The sequence below is a fragment of the Apiotrichum porosum genome, assembly GCF_003942205.1.
Source record: "Apiotrichum porosum strain DSM 27194 chromosome Unknown scaffold_8, whole genome shotgun sequence".
NCBI lineage: Eukaryota > Fungi > Basidiomycota > Tremellomycetes > Trichosporonales > Trichosporonaceae > Apiotrichum > Apiotrichum porosum.
Genome location: NW_021167115.1, coordinates 1,151,555 through 1,171,597, shown reverse-complemented (window position 1 = coordinate 1,171,597; position 20,043 = coordinate 1,151,555). Strand labels below are relative to the sequence as shown.

Here is a 20,043-nt window from a genome sequence, read left to right as displayed (position 1 = left end):
AGCTGAAGGAACACAGAACTGGTATATCATGGCTATGCTACTCGACTGCTTTGTGTACAAGACCACATAGAATACTGCTGCTTGCTGCCTCTCTGGCCGCCCGCCCCCTGACCCACTCGCGTAACTCGCTCTACACCACACCCTACTTCTTAGCCTTGCCCTTGCCCTTGGGCTTGACAGCCTTGATGAGCTTGTCCTTTGTATAGTCATTGACGTCTTCGTCGACCGCCTCGTCCTCGTCCTCGGGCGGCGGCGCGTCTTCTTCCTCAAACACCTCGTCATTGTCCGGTGCCGGACCGGTATCGGCAATCTTCTTCTTGGAAGCGGCAAACATGTCGCCCTTGTGGAACGCGACGTGGTGGTCCATCTTGTTGTACGTGCGCGTGAACGCCGACTTGGTGGCCGTGGGAATCTTCTTGAGGATGTCGTCCTCCTTCATCGTGTCCACGCCCAGCTCGACGAACGCGTCCCAGTCGTCCTTGGTCAGATAGTACTCGTCCATCGTCTCTATCACGCCGTCGATCGCGTCCGCGCCGTTCTTGCCCGTGAGTGGGAGCACAATCTTGTTGGCCAAGAGGGGCATGTACTGTTGACGGATTTCGTCGCGGCCGCCCGAGACGCAGAGACGCATACGGATCTGAATGTCGGTCAGCTGGCGGCCGAGCTTGCCCTGCTTGGAGTTTTGGCCAAGCCATTGTGGGAAGCTAGGACCCCAGCCACCGCCGCCGCCCTTGTTGTCTTGACGGATAGGACCATAGATGCTGGACGAAGGGATAATGGCAGAGGTGACGGCGTGGAAGGGGAGCAGTGACCAGTGCTGCTCGCTACCGTGGATCATGCGGTCGACAATGTCGCCGTCCGAGATCGAGTCTGCCGCCTTGGAGAGCAGCTCGAGGTGCTTGAGCGTGCGGTCGGGGCCATCGAGGTTGCCGACCAAGGCTGGGTTCGTCTTGGCATAGTGCTCCTGGATGAAGAGTGGCACAAACGAAATGTCGTGGAAGAAGAGCTCCATCTTTTCGCCCAGGGTCTGCTTGTTGGTACGAGAGAACGCATACGGTCCAGTGAGCTTCTCGGTAATGGTAAACGGCGTCATGATGGTGTTCTTCTCGTTCACCTTGAGGCTGGACACGTCAGCTTTATCCGGAAACAGGTCAACTTACATCTCCTTGCCTTCGTCAAAGTCCATCTCGCTCTTGCCCAGCTTGAACGTGGAGAGCATGTTGAGGACCTGGCGAATGTCCGAGCCGGCACCACCGACAAGCTGGTCCACAACGTTGGTCGGAACCTTGAGTTTCTCCCTGGTAGGTTAGAAACGTACTGGGCTTTCAAGGACCTACCTGTGCAGAATGGAGAGGATGCGAGAACGGATCTCCGCAGCCTGTGGCCTTGGTCGTTAGCAACTTGACGGCTCATCTGCGCCTACCTCCTGAAGGGAAGGTTCCAAGTGGTGCTCTGCAGAGGCTTCATCTTCTGCAAGCTGCGGTCGTTGCAAATGAGGACCATGGGGATCTGCATGTTAGGCATCATCTGGTCTAGGGGCCTACCTTGGTCTTCTTGATGAGCGCGTTCATGGCACCAACACCACCACGGTCACCGGCAGACATTCCGTCGACCTCGTCCATGATGAGACAGGTTCGCTTGCCGACATGGACGTCCGCGACAGTGGTGCTCTTCATGGGTCAGACAAGTCTCGACACAGTAGTTACCCACCTGCATTCCCTTGCCCTGGAAGAAACCATCGAGCGAAGTGTTGTCAATGTTGGTCGCGTTTTCAATGAGCTTCTTGCTACGAGCGTCACTAGCGTTGAGCTCGATGGGTGTGTAGCCCGCAGCCTTGGCCATGAGGTGAGCCGAGGTGGTTTTGCCAATGCCGGGAGGACCAGAGATGAGCACCGCGCGGTATAAGCCACCGCCATCCTTGCCGGGCTTCTTGAATCCCGACGAGTAGTACTTGGACCTGGTTGTCAGCTTCCGACATACGACTGCCAGCTCACCAGTCGTTAAGCCAGATGCCGAGCTTCTCCACCTGGCCCTTGTTTCCACAGATCTCCTTGACAGTCTGCGGGGCATACTTGGTCGTCCAGAGCTGAGCCGAGACTGGTGTGATTTTCCTGCCGGGTTAGAACATCGCCGGGGTGAACACCCACTTGGTAGCAAGGCCAGTGCCCTCCAGAGCAGCCTCCTTCCTCTTACGAAGCTTCTCAGCCTCCTTCTCCCTGAGCTCCAGCTCCCGAGCATCATCCATGACTTTTTTGTCCGCCTTGGCCACGGCAGCCTTTTGCTTATCGTCAAGCACACCGGTACGCGTGGCGATGAGGTCGAGGAACTCGTCCTCGGTGATAGTGGGCGTGCCGGTCTTCTTGATCTTGTCGAGCTTGGACTGGCCGGCGTTTTCGCCGACAACAACATAGCTCGTCTTGCCTGAAGGAGCACCCGTGACCTTGGCCATGTAGCGCTTTGCGAGCTCAATAGCGTCGTCGCGGCCCAGAGACTCGAGCTCTCCAGTAAAGACCAGAGTGAGGCCAGCCAGAGCTCCGGGTTGGCCGTCGGGGATGACCTTGGACCCGGGGGCCCGGGGACCTGCGGCGCGAGAGGCCGCGATGGCAGCCCAGCTGTGTGGGTTAGAACTGGCAACGCCTAAAGAACCCACTTGACTTTGGGCTTCTTCTCCTCTTCCTCGCCCTCGTCGTCGTCGTCCTTTTTGGCCTTGGCCTTACCCTTGGCGGCCGCGGCCTTGGGGGTCGTCTTGGGCGCAGCCTTGGGCTTGGCAGGTGCCTTTGCAGGAGCCTTCTTCTTGGGCTTGACCTCGATCTCTTCTTCCTCCTCGCTGTCACTGTCGCTCGAGACAAGCTGGCGGGTTAGACATATTAGGATTGTGAGCCGTTACCCACCGGTTTCCTTCCCTTGGGAGCAGCCTTGCGAGCAGCCGGCTTGGGCTTCTCATACTCGCTATCCGACGACTCGCTGACTGAACGCTTTACAACACGCTTCTTGGGCTTGACGGGCGTGTCGTCCTCATCATCATCAGACAAGGGGGTCTTGCGCTTCGTCGGCACCTTGGCAGCAGACTTTGAGGACGAGGCGGGCTTGCTAGACGAAGCGGCCGCCTTGGACGTCGAAGCAGCCTTGCTGGCAGAGGCAGTGGGCTTTGCTGGGGCCTTCTTAACAGGCGTAGGTTCGGGGCTGGACTCGATAGAGATGGCGCGCTTCTGTTAAACAGTGTAAGTGTCTGTGGAGATGAGGACACGAGGTGGAACGCACTGAAGAGGACGCGGCGGCGGCGGGGAAATGCTTGCTGGTGGTAGCAGCGGCCTTGGGCTTGGGCGCAGCACTGTGCATTGTCAGTCTCACCATACGGGTTAGTCAACCGGTGATGATCCACACTCACGGCTTGGTCTTTACTGGCTCGTCGTCGCTCAGGTCTGCGTACGGTGTGAGTTAGGCTTGGGGGATGTACATACCAATCTCAATGGGCTCGTCGTCAGTTCCCTTGGCCTTGGGAGGTGGGGCAGGCTTCTTTGGCTGAGAGCCGCCGCCAAACTAAGTCACGTTAGTGGTTGACATCCCGCGCCAATGTCCGAGCGGCGACGCGCCTGTCATCCGCTGTCCAAACTCACAAAGCTACGAATGTCTGCACCAGCGGGCTTGTCGTCCTTCTTCTTTGTCGTCTTGGGCTTATCCTGGCTTGGTTTGGCCGGGCTCGATCCCCTGCCTTTGCTAGGGGACGCGGGCATGGTGGTGGTGTTGCGTGAATGTGGGTGTTGTTGAAGATGAGAAGCGCGACGCGTGCAACACCGTCATCTTTCGCGTACCTCCACCCCATAAAGCAAATTAGCGGAATCAAATTATATTAATCTACACGTGACGCGTATTTGAAACAGCCGCACGAAATCAAAACAAAAGTAAAAAGCCACCACGTTACAAGGGCAGTGACATCAACAAAGTTGACGGCTTCTTTCAACTGCTCACTCGCTCGTTTCCCAAAAGTCTTCCAACGACAATGCCGCCGCCGGCCCGTAAACGCATTCGGAGCAACAGCTCTGAGGTCGGTACTTCGTCTCCAACTCGCAAGTCTCCTCCACCAGCGGACGACGAGGAAGCGTCGGCGTCGCACCTTGTCTCCTTCCTGACGGGCTACGCCGACCGTGATCGCGGGTCATCACCAAGCGGTTCAGAGCACTCGGACAGCGACGAGGGCGAGCACGAGATTGATGCTGAATCCGAAGATGACGAAGACGAGAACACACGCACCCCGGGCCGTCGTGGACTGGTAGGCACGCCCAGTCGCAACAAGCGCAAGCCCGCCGCATCAGCAACTCCGACCCCTCGCAAACGCGGCGCGACTGCAACGCCGTCAAAGGACAAGGGCAAAGCCAAGGCCACAACAGCTACTGAGGTAGACGAGGGGTTTTTGAGGCAAACCCGTGCCGACACGTATTTCCTCAACGCATCGCGTGCGGCGCGCACATCTGGGTTATCGTATGCGGCCCTCGCACGACCACTCAGCCAGGCAGAATACGAAGCCGCAGCCAACGGCGCGCGTGGACCCGACCCTCGCGTCAAGCGCGCCATGGAGGTTGCCGAGCAAAAGTTTCCTCAGTGGGCAGCCGAGCTCGAGGCGGGCTTCAACATCCTCCTGTATGGATACGGCAGCAAACGTCGTACCGTCAACAACTTTGTCCGTTCCGAGCTGGCCACTCGCGGACACTGTGCGGTTGTCAATGGCCATTTCCCCGGCCTGGGCCTGCGCGACGTCCTGGCCGCGTTGGAAGACAACCTTGGGATTCCCGACGCAGTAGCACCACCAGCCGCTGGTCCGCTCGAGCGCGCCGCGCACCGCGTCTATGCCCACTTCTCCAAGGACGAGGACACGCACCCGCTCTTCCTCGTCCTGCACAACATTGACGCTCCGGCCCTCCGCACACCCCGTGCCCTCTCCGCTCTCGCCCTCCTGGCCTCGAGTCCCAACATCCACCTCATCGGCACCTTTGACCACGTGCACACCCCGCTCCTCTTCTCTGCTGCCGTGTCCAACGCTCCACCGCACAAGTTTGGCGCACGGGGCGAAGACGGCTTCCCGCCCCAGCTTCGCGGCTTCAACTGGGTCTACCACTCTGTCCCCACGTTTGACGACTATGACGTCGAGCTAGCGTACGCCCGTCTGTCGGCCGCGTCTCTCGGCGCGCTGGGCCAGAGCGGCGCCGCGGGCGTGAGCGAAGAGGGCGCGCTCCAGATCCTCCGCTCGGTCCCGCCGATGGCGGCGCGTCTCCTCAAGCTCGTCCTCACGAGGCAGGTTGCCGCTTTACCCCCCGACACGACGAGTCACGCCGCATACCCGCCAGCACAGACTGCGCCGGCGTTCGCAATGGATGTGGACCTGCTGCAAAAGACTGCCAGGGACAAGTTTATCGCTCGCGAAGAGGACAGGTTCAACGCCCTCATGGGCGAGTTCCGCGACCACGGCCTCGTGGTCGTCGCCGAGGTTGACGCAGAGGGCAGGACGGGACGGTGGGCATGGGTGCCGTTGGGCAAGGCTGCGATTGAGCGTATCCTTGAGGAGATGAAGGACGTGGAGGGTTAGGTAGCACGTATTATGGAGGTTGTGCATTGCATTCCAACAAGGCTGCAATCAGAACGGTGCGGGGTGATTGATGTGCAGTAAATTCCATTCCAGCCTGCTTAATTGTACAACGGTGGGCTATGCTAAGTGCAGGGAACGGAACGTGTGGCTGGAGCCAACACTTCGTTCTCAGTGCAGCAGTGTGAGAAATCATGGAGCCTTGTTTATGATTGTTTTTTTGTTGTTGTGGGTTATGTGTCGGATGGAATATGTTTGGGTTTGTTGGTTTGGTTTATGAGTTTCGGAACATGGGGCCATGTGGTGGGGTTGGTGGAGCAGGCGCGGGAGGGGATGAAACGCGGCCGCGCCTGCGCGTGCGAGTTCGTAAGACAAAACAGAGAGGGTCATTGTGGCGGAGGTAGGAGAGGTAGAAACGAGGAGTCGCCAGCGTGAGATAAGTGTCCGGTGGTTGTTGAGAAATCATGCCAAGGCCACGCCCGACGGAGGCACGGCCGGAGTCCACCCATCCTCCAGCTCGTCGAGGCGGTACAGGAGCCACGCGCACGTAATGAGTAGGAGGGCACAGACTTTCCAACCGACCTTGTAGGCGATACGGTCCCAGTTCCAGTGGCGATTGTAGGTGAACACACGCCAGCCCTTGACGTGGCGAGGGGTGGGCTTGGGACCGGCTTGAGGCGATCCGCGCCGGAATGGTCCTGGGGTGATGTCTCCACCAGCATCATCCTCGTCCTCGTCGGAGATGACGTTGGAGGTGACCCACATTTGGATACAGCGCGAGCAACCAGTCGTTACGCCAATGACGACCCACGAGAGAAGTGGGCGCCGAGGGCCCAGGAACCACAGGGTGATGTAGGTGGCTGGCCAGCAGAGACACTGGAGCGACAGAAGGCGCGTGACCGTCGATGGCAAAGAGTAGTAGGACCGCCAGCGGTATGTCAGACCCGTAGTCAGGCCAAAACAGAATTGGGCAGTAAGCCACGCCTGAAAACTTGTCAGTGAACAAAGTCTTGGGAGGCTGAGACACGGTGTGTATGTTGGAACTCACCCATGCGATCGCAAGAAGCATGTCGCCGCGGTGGACTGGGCGCTTGATGCCTTCGTACGGGTTGTGGCCGGCAACGAGGCTCTCCAGTGCTTCACGGCTAAAGTCGACACCCCACGGCCAGACGTCGTACCAGAGCGCACCGGTCACAAAGGCGTGGAAGAGGACAGCAATACCCCACAACGCGGGGACAATGGCCAGGAGACGGTAGCCGCGCAAGGACGAGCGCCGGAGACGGGCCTCAACGATGGCCGCCTTGAGGTCGACACTGCGACGTGGCACCTCGTCGCCACTGTTCGTGGGCTCGAGGAGGAGGCCCAGAGCGCGCGAGTTGAGTTTGTCACTCGGCAACGACCGTTGCCGGACGATGTTGCGAGTCCGCGCCTTCGGGGAAAAGCTAAGCGATCCAGAAGACGGCGAGTCGAGGCTTTCCAGGTCGTCGTCGGCGTCCTCGCTTCCTGTCATGCCACCAAGAGGCGATCGAATTGAGAATGGGGAATCACGACTGCCTTCCCGTGATGAATCTTCGGACGAGCTCATCGGCGAGCTGTCGGTACGAATCTGGGTTAAGTGGGGGATGGAGACGGTACTTGCGCGCGGCGAATGGCGCGGACCCGAGGGCCCACCGTTTCCTGTCGAGAACGGCGAGACCGAGGTGCTGGCAGCGAGAGGGATAGGTCGATGAGGAGGCGTTTTGCGGCCCTGGCTCCGGCGGCGGGTGAGGTGGCTGTTGTTGGCAGCACGACGTTCTTCGAGCTGGGTGCGCATGACACCATCTGCCCAGCCCTCGACGTTGACTCGCGAGCGAAGCGCCGAGAGGTCGGGCTGCGATCGCGAGTGCTGGTGATGCCTCACACGCCCTGGCACAAAAGTAGAGTCCGAGTCGACCTCCGTCTCCGAGGCCTCTGAGCCAGACGACACTCTCGAGCGGGACCGTGACCGCGACCGTGGACGACGGTTGACGCGCACCGGACTGTTGGGCTGCGGTATTGTGACACCCCGCTGAGGCATGGGAGGCATCTGGCCCATGGATGTCACAGGCACGCTGCCGACGGGGTATGACCGCTGTTGGTGTTGCTGCACCTGTGGGAGTTGGCTGGGCATTGTGAGGGGCGAGAGGGCCTTGAGGACAACCTCCGGGGAGTGCCGAAGGGCGCGTATCTGCATCTCGGGAGACATGCGGACTTGGGCGCGCACCTCGGGTGAGATTTGAGCAGCGGGCGCGAGACCGCCGCCATGGCCAGCGCCAAAGGCGGCGGTGTGCGATTGCGCTGTCCCAATGTCGATGGCTTGAATGGTCGACAACGGCGCCAGGTCACGGTGCGGCCGTGTTGCTGGAGATGTGGGTGCCGAACGACTCATGGACCTACGGGGCTGAGTCGCTGCCATGGCCAGCTGTGCTGACAGTTGTTGGGCCAGGGCTGCGCCGGAAGGCATCGGCGCCATGTTCGGAAGACGTTCACTCATCGATGATTGCGGAGAGTGAGATGAACGGCTGGAGCCAAGCTGGTGCCCGGGCTGTCCCGGAAGACCGGGAGCACCGGGCACACCTGAAAGTGTTGCAGTTGTCGTCGTCGTCGTGACCGATGGGGGTGATTCGCCAACCCTTGGCGAGGACATGTGTGCGCCGCTGTGACGCTTGGCAGTGCGACTGGCCCAGGTTAAGCAGAGCGCATAACGGGATAAGGCGGGGGGTGGTGGTGGAGAGAAAAGAAGGGAGTGGTGTGGAGAGCTGAGGCTGTCTGCACACCGGTTGGCTGGACAGAGTGATGAGGATGCGGGGCAGCGTCGACGACGACGACGGCGGCGGCGGCGATGGACGAGGTAACGAGACCGAAAGAGCACACACAGGACGATTGTGCGACCACGCTCTCCTTTGCGTCTTCTCTCTCTCACACACAGAGCGGATCGGGCGGGGCATGCACGACGCCTGCCGCGGGATCAAATCTCCGGCCCACCGTGCGGGGAAGGCAGCAGCCAACAGTCGTCATCGCCGCCGTCATCCTTTGTCCCAACTTGCTGTCTCTCTGTCTCTCCGTCTCGCAGTCTCTCTCCCGGCAACACCTCGCACCGATAGTGCATAGCGTGATAAGTCACCATGCGCAAGGGGGCAGGCATATCGGGACTCTCCCGCCAAACAGCACAGGCCAGCAGCTACAACGCCCTCGGCAGTGCCCTCACCGCTCAACAACTGACCTCCCTCGAGAGCTCGCTCGATGGCTTCCGCGAGCAGCTCGTGGCCTTTGCAGCCGCGCACCGTGCCGATATCCGCAAGGACCCAGCATTCCGACACCAGTTTCAAAAGATGTGTGCGGCCATCGGCGTCGACCCCTTGGCCGGCGGTGCCAAGAGCGCTTGGTGGGCCGAGCAACTCGGTCTCGGTGAATGGTCCTGCGAGCTCGCACTCCAGATCGTCGATGTGTGCGTCTCCACTCGCGAACGGAACGGCGGGATCATCGAAATGGGCGAGTTGATACAGCGTGTCGAGCACATGCGTCGCGGGACAAAGGCCGATGCCAACAACACCGCCGCCCGCACCAACGCCGCTGCCGCTGACGGAGCGTTCACCGAGGACGACATCAAGCGTGCGCTCGAGCTTCTCGGTCCCCTTCGCGCAGGCTACACGCTCGTCACGGCCGGCGGCACAACATTTGTGCGCTCTGTGCCCCGTGCCCTCGACACGGATCAGTCCATGCTCCTCGTCCTCGCATCCGAGACGGGCGGTGCGCTCACCGAGGCCGACGTCCGCGACCGTACTGGATGGCCGGCCATGCGCGCACGCACCGCTCTGGACGACTGCGTCATGCGCGAAGGCCTCGGATGGGTCGACGAGCAAGCCGACCACCGCACCGTCTGGCTGGTTGCAGCTGTCGACTTTGCCGAGTAGGCGATGTACGACAATGCATGTGCCGGGCTGCATCAAGCGACTCTTGCATGGGCGATCCTGAGGCCTGGCCGCTATCGGCTTTCGGAGGGAGTGACGGCGGCCTACATCACACACGTCGCTGAGATGGGCTATTGCCTGGGTACTCGCTTGGTCGCGCCTGTCTTCCGCGAAACTTGCTTTCCCTAGCCGCGAGCAACCACGGGCCCATGCAAGCCCCTACTCATCCAATGTCAACGAGGCCACTGGCTTGCAGCTTGGCGCGCACAGAGAGTGGACTGGACAGCCCTTCACCACCCACGCCGCCCCTCCACTCGCGCCTCCGCTCCCGTCTCCGCCCCTCCACTCCCCCACCCTGGCCGCCGACGGACGGAATGAGACCTCCCAAACCTCCGAGATAACTGCATCGATAACGGCTCCGACAGTCACCGACCACGTCGCTCGTTGGCACGCTCCGTGTGTCACCGGTGACATGCCTCGCTCATATCTTTATCGCAACCGAAAAAGCTGTTGAAGGTCGTTGGTTGATCGGTCGCGTGCACTTGGCCAGAACCCACAGCGGATGTCGGGATATATGGATGTGGATGTTAACGCGGATATTGGCTGCGATTCACACTCACCCAGGCTGTTTGAGCCTTTACACGAGGGACGATGACTCACCGCCTCCTCGCAAACACTGGACGTGCAAGCTCCATCTAACGCTGTACAGTAACATCATGGTGTACATACACAAGCCCTTGACAAGTGTTCTGCAGTCTACAAGCAATCCGATCTGTCTCAATTCTCTTGGCACCTGACCCTCCTCATTCTGCAGTAGCCTCCGGAGTCCCCGTCGACCTACTTCGCTCGCGCTCCTCATCCCACTCGGGATCGTACGTGGGCGGCAACTCGTCCACCTGGTGACGCTCCAGCCGCCCCGCATCCTCGTGGAGCAAGAACCCAGCGCTGTGTGACGGTGCCGGGGGCGAGTGGGGGGTGTGGGCGTCATCGTCATCGTGATCAGGCAAGCTGGGCAGCCGTGGAGACCGGACAGGCCTGACTCGCGGGGAACGCGGATGAGTGGCGAGATGGGCCTTCGTGTACGCCCTCAAGTCGCCGCCGTGCTGCTGCCAATCGGGCGATTCGTACGGCGCCGCCTCGCAGCTGTCGCGGGTAAGCTGTGGCTGTAAGGGGTGGTGGTCGGGGCTTTGGCGTTGGTCGAAACTCGACCGGCGCTGGCCTGGCGAGAGGTACAAGTTGTTGTCGCTGAGGGTATCACTCATGGTACGGGACGTGGATGAACTTGACCTCCAGGCATACATGTCGCCCCAGTCCGCGGTTGGGAATGGAGTCATGGCCATCGAGCCGTCGTCGGTGGCAACGCTGGCCATGAGGGGTCGGCGAGCGCTTGCAGTGTCGTCTTGGAACTCGATGCCGGGGCTGCTCCATGGAGCCGGTTCGCGAGTCGTACGGCGGCGGCGGCGGATCATGAGGAATGCCAGGCCGCCGAGCACGATACCAGCGACGCCAGCGACGGCTGCCCCTGCTATTGTGGCAGAAGTGACTCTGGTTGTCAGTTGCTGCGTCCCTGTCAATGCAACTCACCCTTCATGCCCCACGTTTGGACGGTAATTGGACGGGTGCGTAGCAGCGACGACAATCGCGCCCACTGGCGTATCGGCGCTGCTGGTAGGCGGCCACTGGGCCGACGTCAACGTCCAGAACGTCGTGTTGGAGGGACACTTGACGTCAGACTGGACACCCACGCTCTGTGGGTTGGATACGCCGCCCGAACGGCCAGTGCCATCAATGAGCGCAAACACCATACTTGTGCCCGGTTCCCAGTCCACCGGGATTGCTGCAGCGGCTGTCAGTCATGTGTTCCCTCCCAGCTGCACTCACCGACCCAGAGGTCAGCGCCCTCCGACGCGAACGTAATCACCTCGCCGGCTGGTACGACTCCGAATACAGTCACTGGGAATGTGATGGGCTTTGAAGCTGATGGGTCCCACGAGAAGTTGGCCGTGTCGCATAGGGCTCATGGAAGGTCAGCTGGCACCGCAGAGGCTAGAGAGCGCGCAACGTACTGAGGTTGTCGCCTGGAGGGAAGATTTCAAACCTAAGACGGGGCGTCAATATGCCGAACGATGACGCTGAGCTGTGCTTGGGAGATGAATCGGCCTACAGTACACTACTCACCAGAAATCTCCCCCAGGCGGTGCCAGCGTGCAAGAAGCATCTGACACTGGTGCCGCCACTTGGTATTGGGGCGATGCGCCGCCTGTCTGCAGAAGCATTAGCTGTGTCGCACATCACGGCGGTGATCTGTGGGTATGTAGCACGCACCGCATTCCCAGTGGCGTCGTTCATGACGAAGAGGACGTTGGCGCCGGTGCCGACTGGAGTGGTGAGTTCAGCGACAGCCATGGCCATGGAAGACACAAGCTCACGCACAGGGTAGGTCCCATGACCAGATATTGTAGCCGTTGACAGTCTCGGTCTCATTCTGGGGGACGCTGACTACCACTGTGCGTCCAAATACACCCTAGCAATGTCAGCACTGTGTGCTGTTGCGGTGGCAAAACACAGCTAACGTCATCGTTCAAAGACTGCCTCCAAAACAGGCGGTCATACGACACCCACATGAGCAGTGATGGAGTACGGAGGCGTGCCGTCTGTAAAGTTGAACAATGTCGGACCACATTGTGTGACAGTGCTAGAGTCGACCGTGAACTGGAACCCTGAGGAGTATGGGATGAAGGCAGCGAAGACGGACGCGACCACGGCGGCTGGCCACGCCGCGGCCCGCTGGTGGGACATTGTGAAACTAAGAGTTCGTTCTCGTGTGTTTTGAGGGATGGACCGCACGTTGAGAGTTGGGAAGTGTCCAAGTTGATGGAGGATGCGTGACTCGTCCTCCTTTACGAACATGTCGGAATGCATGAAAGCATCGGCGTGACCCCAGCGTGCGTCATTTACCATTGTCGACGGCTGTGTGCACAGGCTTTGGGTGATCTGGGCGGCTCTCTTTGATCCAGCAGAGTCTAGGTCTGGTGGAATCCACTGCGCCCAACTGCACTGGTTCTATACACAACTGAACAGGTTTCCGCGTTTCTCTGGTGGTAAGTAACGACAACAATGTGGCCCAGCCCTAACGGCCCGTGCGGAAGCCGTTGTCGCATCACTACTGGTATCAACATCACTACTGAGGTCCGCTCATGCAGGCGGTATACATATATACTTATCATAGTCCTATCATCAACCCCCACGACCATAACCATTGCGCATCGTACCGCACACAGACTACAGAGCGTGGTGGCTGCGCTTGGTAGCAGTGTCGAGACTGGGACGCCCAGAGGTATTGGTCTCAGTGTCGTCCCATTCCGGGTTGTACGTGGGCGGCAACTCCTCCACAGCAGAATGAAGCTCTGGGTCATCCTCACGCTCCAGCCTGCCAGCGTCCTGGTGCAGGAGGAAACCAGACGGTGGGTTGTTTGGCATGGCGAGGGAAGCCTTGGTCGGTCGGCCACTCGCCGTGCGTGAGGCGGAGACGCTGCTTCCCCCGACGCTTGATCCGTCGAACCCAGAGTTCTGGCCGAGATACATGACACGCTGTGCGTCCGATGGAGTAGACATGCCAGTGGACCGGTCGAACGATTGCATCGAGCCCAGGTGGTGGTTGGTGACGTATGGCGAGATGGGAGGAGCAGAGTAGTCCGTCTCAACCAAGAACCGGTCGCTACCGGGGGTCTCGTCTTGCAGGTCGATGTCGCCAGCTTGGCGCATCTTACGCTTACGCCTGTTGTCCATTACGGCCGCTATGTCGCGTCTGCAGCAGAAGTACAGGAGGCCACCAAGGAGAAGCAGCCCACCAACGACTGCTCCGACACCGATGCCGACAATGGCGGTCTTACTGAATCCCGAGGTCTCGGTTTGGGGCAAGTCAAAGTCCGACCCCGACGTGTAGTTTGCAACAAACGCGCCTCCGGAATGGGCGGGGGACATGGGCGAAGCGGAGCTCATGCACGATGAGTTGCCGGACGTAATGATCGTTTGGGTCCTGGTGGCCCCGCCCATACGACCCAGGGCGTCAAACGCAGTCATGACGAACGTTTGGCCCAGTTCGATGTTGGCGTTCCATATCGTCCACATGTCTGAGCCGTGCGTCTGATGAGTCAGTGTACACTCCAAGGCAAAGGAGGAGGGGAAGAACGCACTTGCACTTTGAACACATCACCTTCAGGTAGGACTCCCCAGATCGTCAGTGGGGGCGCGATAATCTGGTCACCCGTTAATCCGAATGACAGGTTGACGCTGCTGCATTGCTGCCAGGTGTCAGCTGCCGCTCTGTATTATCGTAGAGTCATCAGGCCCCCTACTTACAGGAATAGTCATGTTGTCGGGGGCAATGTAGAAGCTGGGAACCAGTTAGTTGGGCGCCACCGAGGCGACACGTACAAGAAATCCGGTCCTTCTTTACCAACAGTGCAGGACGCACCGGGCTGGGGGTCGCCGACCTTGAACTGCTTTGAAGACAAGCCGGTCTGTGTCTTTGTTAGTTGCTAGTGCTTCTTGGAAGTTCTGCAAGGCCCAGAAGGGGCGCGGAAAGATACGGTACTCACAGCATTCCCCGTTGCATCATTGACGTAGAAGATGACTTCAGCACCATACGGGACTGGTATTGGCGTGAGCGGGCGTGGCACACGAACGATCAGAGACGTACATGGGAGGTTCCAGTCAAACGTGGTGACAGACTCGCCGTCCACAGTCTGGGTGGCTTCTTCCGGTACTTCAACTATAAAGGGCCTTGAATACGAGGACTGCGAGGGTCAGCCGGGGTACCCTGCGTGCCGATCTCCGCCACACTCGTAGACACCACACCACTCACAATGCAAGAAATGGAGAATGGGGCGGTGCCGCCAGCCCAGTGGAAGTGGGTAGGACCGCACTGGGTCACAGTGTTGGGATCGATGGTGACATTGAAGGCAGACGCCGATGCTGCCAAAGACAGAGCACAGGTGGCAACGATCAAGCCTCTGCCGAATACTGAGACCATCTCGGATTGGTGTACGGGGTCTCTTACAACAAACAAAATGGCCAAACACACACAAAAACCACGACACGAGGAGTAATAAGGGTGAATAGATGGAAGAAGGACAGGACAAGGGAAAGGACAAGATATAGCTGGCCTGGGATGTGTTGTGCATACAGTCGTGGTGCGGTGGTGGACAGCTCTTGGCAGAGGAGGCCACACCACGTAACCAGCAGTCGTTTCCGAAGATTCCGGTGGTCTGTCCACCCTGGAGACACCAAGCCAAGTCCCGGTGTGAGCGGCAATGGACCTGCAGCATGACCACAGACGTCAAGGCGGTTCCCAACATGCCACTGGTGCAAAGGGGTATGCGTCAGTTTGCTGCGTTGGGTTTCCAAGGCACCCAACACGCACGTCTCAAGGTGCGCCGAGGAAGGCAAAATGACGGAGCGGTGGCTTCACCTGGCGATGCCGATGCCGGGGAGGGTATGTATCCCACCCAGTTCTGAACCAGCCGGAGGTCCACGCGGTCGATCTGCAAGCTCGGCAGCCGTTTACTGGCAAGTTCCGGCGGGTACACACGCAAGGTGACCCACGGAGGCAGTACGCTGGTGTGGACGGGCAATCTTTGCAGGTTTCAACGGGCAATCGTAGAGGCACGCGTGAGACTACAGTTCCACAGGAGCCCGCCTGCCGACGACAAACGCCTGTCGATGTCCACTTTCGGTTCAGAAAGTTCCCTAATGTTCAGGTATTGTTCACATACCGTACAGTAATGCATGCTGAGCTGGCTGATGCAGGACAAGTCTTCCCCAACGTGTAGCTTCGGTCGAGTGCGATCCCTTTGATAAAGGCCCTGCACAGACTCTGTTGCGAGCGTCTGTTAGGGACGCCGAGGTATGAAACGCCTCACAGATGGCTTCACTGCCAAGCGCATACACTTGCGACGCGTGTTGCAGTGACCAGTGGCAGTGCTCACTGCCAACCCCCGACTTGGAGGCCCCCGCTGAATGGACATCCCAGCGTGTATCTGTACCAAAATTGCAGTGCTCCAGCACCGCGATGTACTCTGCCATACGTCATTCTCAATCTTCTTCTACGACCCACACATTGTGCTCACCCACGACAATGCTGGAAGTCCTGATCAACACAATTTTATCCATTGCTGTCCAGGGTGGCGTCTCAAATCGCAAGCCATTCAGTCCGCCGGATGGTGTGGCCGCCAGCTGCCAAACACCCTCGAAACCAAATGTACGAGCAACGGTACTGTCCTTAAAGGCGCGTCTCAGGCGTTGTGGTCACACGATCACAACTAATAAGCTCTATGCAAGTGAGCGGCCATGCTGTTGAAAACGAGGCTGGGTACAGCCCTGCCTCCCGACTCCCGTCGGCAGACCTACATATACATACATCGCCCCAGTAGGTTCAGCAGGCAATACCGACCGGCTCACTGCTGTCAGCCCGTGTTCAGCTGGCTTCGAGGACTCCCAATCGGCACACACGGGCCACGTCTCAGTGTTATACGGTGCCTGCATGTAGTTTATATCTTTCTGGCTACTGCTACGCCAATGTCCTGTACTCTCTCTTATATGACACACACAACATGCTTCTTTTCTCTCGCCTGGCCCAATCGGGGACCTAGGCCTAGTGTGAGGGATCGCGCAGCTCGGCCTTGGCGGCTGTGCCAACAGTTGCCTGTCCGACGGTGTAGTTGGCTACAGTCGAGTGGGCAGTCGAGGACGTGGTGTCGGTGGGGGAGGATTGTGGGACAAAGCTGCCGGTCGACACGGGACGCTGGCGGCGAGACTCCGCGCCAGAAAGGGCATGGGCACTGGAAATGTCGCCCAGGTCGGCCTCACCGCGAGGCGAGAGCGCAGTGTCCGAATAGGTGGGCTCAACAAGGAGGCGCTCCTGCGGATCTTCGTCCTTCTCCTCGTCACCAAGACGCTGGTACTGGTGTGCAGCGACCGGACCCAACCCGCCGGCAAGGCGGTTGCCACTGCTGCCGCCGTCTCGCGGGTTGTAGACGAACTCCTGAACGCGCACCAGTGGGGTCGAGGGCTCGCCCTGGAAGCCGTCGGCGCCGGGGTTCCTGCGGTTCTTTGCCAGCCCGCTGGTGCGGCGTCGGCAGCAAAACAAGATAAGGGCGCCAATGACTGCGAGCGCGGCGACGGCGCATCCCACAGCAATGCCGATGATCGCTCCAGTGCTCAGACTGCCAGGTCAGCTTTCGTGGCAGACGCCTGATAGCTAAACGACTCACCGTTTCTTGTGTGGAATGCGAGCATACTCCGCTGGACTCAAGGCGTTGAGTACAATGGCACCGCCGCTGTGGGCAGAAGACGATGGCGAGCCGGAGGTCATGCAGGTCGTGGAGCCGCTGACAATCGTCTGGATGGTGGACACGCCTCCCGAACGCGAGTCGGGCGTGTTCGAGTCCCACGCGGCAAACAACATGTCGGTTCCCTGGGCAATGTCCATCTGAAGCACTATCGGGTCAGCAGACAGCCCCTGAAGCGAGACACTCACTGGCCCAGGAGGCTGTGTCGTTTGTCTGGAACTGGACCACGTCGCCGTTGGGGATCACACCTTCGAATGTGATGGGGGTGGTCACGGTCTGTCCAGAGTTGGCGACCCACGAAAAGTTGGTATAGGCACATTGAACCAGGTTGTCGTCCGATGGCCCAATCTGGAAGCTGGTGTTGTTAGCCATGACGTATGTACTGTTGACCCACGCGAAAGAACCGTTGGCCTGCGAGGAGGTGGTGCCGGCCGGGAGAGCAGCGTTGCACGAGGCTGTGATGTTGGATCCACGCGGACCGACAACAAACTTTTCCGACGCGCCGCCAGTCTTACATTACTCGTCAGCGTCGTACGCGTCCATGACCGGCGGACAAACAACTCACCGCGAAGCCGCTCGAGTCCGACATGACAAACACGACCACGTCGTCCTCACGGTCTAGAGATCAGCCCTGGTCGGTCGTGCTCACGAGACCTACACGTCAAGTCCACAGCCCACGACCTGCGGAGGCCCTCGTCCTTTGCTACCTCTGCACGCGTGATGTTGAGCCTCTGGGCGGAGCCGAGTACGGACTGGAGGTTGCGTCAGGTCAAGCTCGCCACCACCCCAGCTCATACGCAGAACGCAACGCACGTAGATTGTCAGCTCGTAGGGCGCGGTACCGCCGTGCCACATGAACTGCGCCTGGCCACATTCCGTGACGCTGTCTGGATCGACCCAAAAGTTGAAGTCGGCCGCGTCAACTGTGGTTGCGAGGAGACAGAGCGAGCCGACCCAAAGGACGCCCGCCCAGGTCGACAGCGAGGAGAGACCGCGGCCAAGCATTGTGAAGGTGTGTTACTGGGTGTTCAGTAGTGAATGTTTGGTGTGTGTCTGATAAGAAGAAGGTGGGATGTTGTGAGAGTGAGCACGAGCCTCCAGCCAGTGTGCCAAGCCACGCCGTGTGCGGCGTTGTTGGGGGGGGGGGGGGGGGGTAATGCTTGGGGCCATATGCTAACACGCTTTTGCTATGTGCCGGAATCTCCATCCGCAGTGTGTTTTGATACGTCGCTCCTCGCATGCGTCCTCGGCACAGCGCATGCAGCATGCACCGCCTGCCCATGTACCCGCGTCGTGGCCCTCGTTGCCCTCGCGCAAACGCGGTGCGCGCGCCGGAAGGTCGTGCCTCCTTGTCTTTCCCCCATGCGGGAGACGGACGCCGCATACCCTCACCCCCCCTGCTGTTGCAGCGTGGAGGAGCAACGTTCCAGGCCATGCAGGCCACGCCATCACGCAAGCCGCCAGAGTCCGGTCGCGGCGGATGACAGGCTTGCGAAGTGAGACACCGTGAACGGGGCAGTCATTCGCTGGCGCCGCTGGTGGCTCATGCCTAGCGGGATAGCTAGCTAGAAAGGCGCATCGGAAATGGGTTGATAGGAACCCGGACCGAGGACGTAGCGCGTTCAAGCGGCCGCGCGCGAGCTAGGTTTTGTAAATGGCAGCAAGGATGACGGACCAGTCCGGCCAGTCCAAAACAAACGGCAAAGTCAAAGGAGCCGTCAAGTGGCCATGCCGTCGAAAATGAGCAAGAACAGCTGCGGGAACCACACAACGTATAGTGTCCGCTGGCGCTCTGGAGCTCTGGCGCGAAGACCGGCAAATTGACTGGTGGCGGATCGCCGGCAATTTGCTCCCTGCCATCCCCTCCGTTGCATCTTCACGTCCCATCTCTGCGCTCTGCCCTTCCCTCGGGGCGATGATGTACTGTGGGCAGATAAATCCCAGTGCACTGCTTCCTCCTCTGCCCAGGAGTCGAACCCTGATTGCGTTGTCCTTTAGTGGAAAGCACTCCCTGCGGGAGGGGCTATTTAGGGCTGGGGTGCGAGACCCAGAGGACACTTGCCCTCCATGTGCTGTGTGTGCTGCCCCCATGCCACATGGAAAGCACTGACAGCAACCGAGGAAAAATACCGGAGTTGACAGTGACGATGGTGTTGGTCAAGGGGTCGATCATGGTCAGCCACACACACGGTGCTGACGTCCGTTGGCGGCACTGCTCGACCTCGCTGAGGGTACTCTGCATGGGCCGACATACGAGAGGTTACCACTTGAGGTTAGAGACATGAACTCGATGGTTTGGCGCCGACTTTGGGAACTGTGGCGCGGACATGTGTTGTGGAGAGACAATGTCATCACGCGCCGCGGCGTGGGCAAAGTGGGCGCGAGATGTAATGTGGCGATATCGCCGTTTTGCAACGGCTCTGGATGACTGAGGGACAAGGGGAATGCAACGAGGCCCCGTCGAACTGCGCAGAAGACCGTCGTTGGTCGTATGTTTGTATTTGGCGTATTAAACATAAACGTGGTGGGTGGCGGAGTTCTAGGGCAAAACAAGCGTAAACTCCCTCAGCGACCAGCGACCGCGAGCCTGCGACTCCGGATAAGGACTCGCGAGACAAAGCAGTACAACGGGGGCATAATTCCAAAAGTCACTGCACGTCAAGTGGGTAGCGTCGCGGGTCGAGACGACGATGGTGATTGAACACCTGATTGAGTCGCGACCTCCTCGTCTAAATGACTAGCTTGGCTAGACGTTAGACGTAGGCTGTGCGCATCCACCATGCGCACCCGGCTGTCCTGCACGTGGATGACAGCCGTTGTGCCGCCTTGGCGCTGTGGTTCAAAGAGAGCAACATGAGGAGAAGGCGGTCTAAAGCTCACCCGAAGTGAACCCGCTCGGACTTGTGTGCCACCTTGCTACGCAATCTTGGCCAAAAGGACCCCCTTGCGGGCCGATCGGCCCGTTTCCACTCCGTCCTCATTTGTGCGGACCTTGTCGTGGCAACACCGTTGAAGACCGTTCTTGTGGGTAAAACCGCTCTGGTGGGTAAGAGAAGCTGGGAAATCAGCCATAACTGCGCAGGTGCCTTGCACAACAGCTGACTTGGGCGCTTAAATGCACAGAGAATGTGCACGCGTGACCGTTTCGATATCCTGTCCAAGGTAACGTGCTGGCCGCTGGCTG

At 59.5% G+C, this 20,043-nt stretch overlaps 7 protein-coding genes across 7 annotated transcripts; 2 read left to right on the top strand and 5 right to left on the bottom strand.

Moving 5' to 3' along the window:
• Positions 1 to 142: 142 nt before the first annotated feature.
• EHS24_009193 (uncharacterized protein) lies at positions 143 to 3,734 on the bottom strand (the record flags this gene model as incomplete). Its single annotated transcript, XM_028624486.1, has 14 exons — positions 143 to 1,121; positions 1,161 to 1,298; positions 1,338 to 1,378; positions 1,424 to 1,477; positions 1,545 to 1,670; positions 1,711 to 1,957; positions 1,995 to 2,111; positions 2,148 to 2,612; positions 2,651 to 2,850; positions 2,892 to 3,209; positions 3,262 to 3,331; positions 3,389 to 3,422; positions 3,462 to 3,540; positions 3,618 to 3,734. 14 exons carry the CDS (start codon positions 3,732 to 3,734, stop codon positions 143 to 145), a joined length of 2,985 nt encoding a protein of 994 aa, XP_028475558.1.
• Positions 3,735 to 4,000: 266 nt separating this feature from the next.
• Positions 4,001 to 5,581, top strand: ORC2 (Origin recognition complex subunit 2; the record flags this gene model as incomplete). Its single annotated transcript, XM_028624485.1, has 1 exon — positions 4,001 to 5,581. The coding sequence occupies one exon, from the start codon at positions 4,001 to 4,003 to the stop codon at positions 5,579 to 5,581; it is 1,581 nt and encodes a 526-aa protein (XP_028475557.1).
• A 459-nt stretch (positions 5,582 to 6,040) lies between these two features.
• Positions 6,041 to 8,069, bottom strand: EHS24_009191 (uncharacterized protein; the record flags this gene model as incomplete). The annotated part of the gene is made up of 2 exons (XM_028624484.1): positions 6,041 to 6,562; positions 6,627 to 8,069. 2 exons carry the CDS (start codon positions 8,067 to 8,069, stop codon positions 6,041 to 6,043), a joined length of 1,965 nt encoding a protein of 654 aa, XP_028475556.1.
• Positions 8,070 to 8,721: 652 nt separating this feature from the next.
• Positions 8,722 to 9,510, top strand: EHS24_009190 (uncharacterized protein; the record flags this gene model as incomplete). Its single annotated transcript, XM_028624483.1, has 1 exon — positions 8,722 to 9,510. The coding sequence occupies one exon, from the start codon at positions 8,722 to 8,724 to the stop codon at positions 9,508 to 9,510; it is 789 nt and encodes a 262-aa protein (XP_028475555.1).
• Positions 9,511 to 10,310: 800 nt separating this feature from the next.
• EHS24_009189 (uncharacterized protein) lies at positions 10,311 to 12,306 on the bottom strand (the record flags this gene model as incomplete). Its single annotated transcript, XM_028624482.1, has 8 exons — positions 10,311 to 11,052; positions 11,092 to 11,344; positions 11,389 to 11,484; positions 11,574 to 11,605; positions 11,686 to 11,771; positions 11,833 to 11,885; positions 11,941 to 12,031; positions 12,130 to 12,306. 8 exons carry the CDS (start codon positions 12,304 to 12,306, stop codon positions 10,311 to 10,313), a joined length of 1,530 nt encoding a protein of 509 aa, XP_028475554.1.
• Positions 12,307 to 12,789: 483 nt separating this feature from the next.
• EHS24_009188 (uncharacterized protein) lies at positions 12,790 to 14,542 on the bottom strand (the record flags this gene model as incomplete). The annotated part of the gene is made up of 7 exons (XM_028624481.1): positions 12,790 to 13,653; positions 13,704 to 13,811; positions 13,870 to 13,903; positions 13,945 to 14,030; positions 14,109 to 14,161; positions 14,210 to 14,306; positions 14,375 to 14,542. The coding sequence occupies 7 exons, from the start codon at positions 14,540 to 14,542 to the stop codon at positions 12,790 to 12,792; spliced, it is 1,410 nt and encodes a 469-aa protein (XP_028475553.1).
• Positions 14,543 to 16,162: 1,620 nt separating this feature from the next.
• Positions 16,163 to 17,864, bottom strand: EHS24_009187 (uncharacterized protein; the record flags this gene model as incomplete). Its single annotated transcript, XM_028624480.1, has 7 exons — positions 16,163 to 16,733; positions 16,782 to 17,007; positions 17,048 to 17,214; positions 17,254 to 17,369; positions 17,425 to 17,477; positions 17,518 to 17,611; positions 17,673 to 17,864. The coding sequence occupies 7 exons, from the start codon at positions 17,862 to 17,864 to the stop codon at positions 16,163 to 16,165; spliced, it is 1,419 nt and encodes a 472-aa protein (XP_028475552.1).
• Positions 17,865 to 20,043: the final 2,179 nt, after the last annotated feature.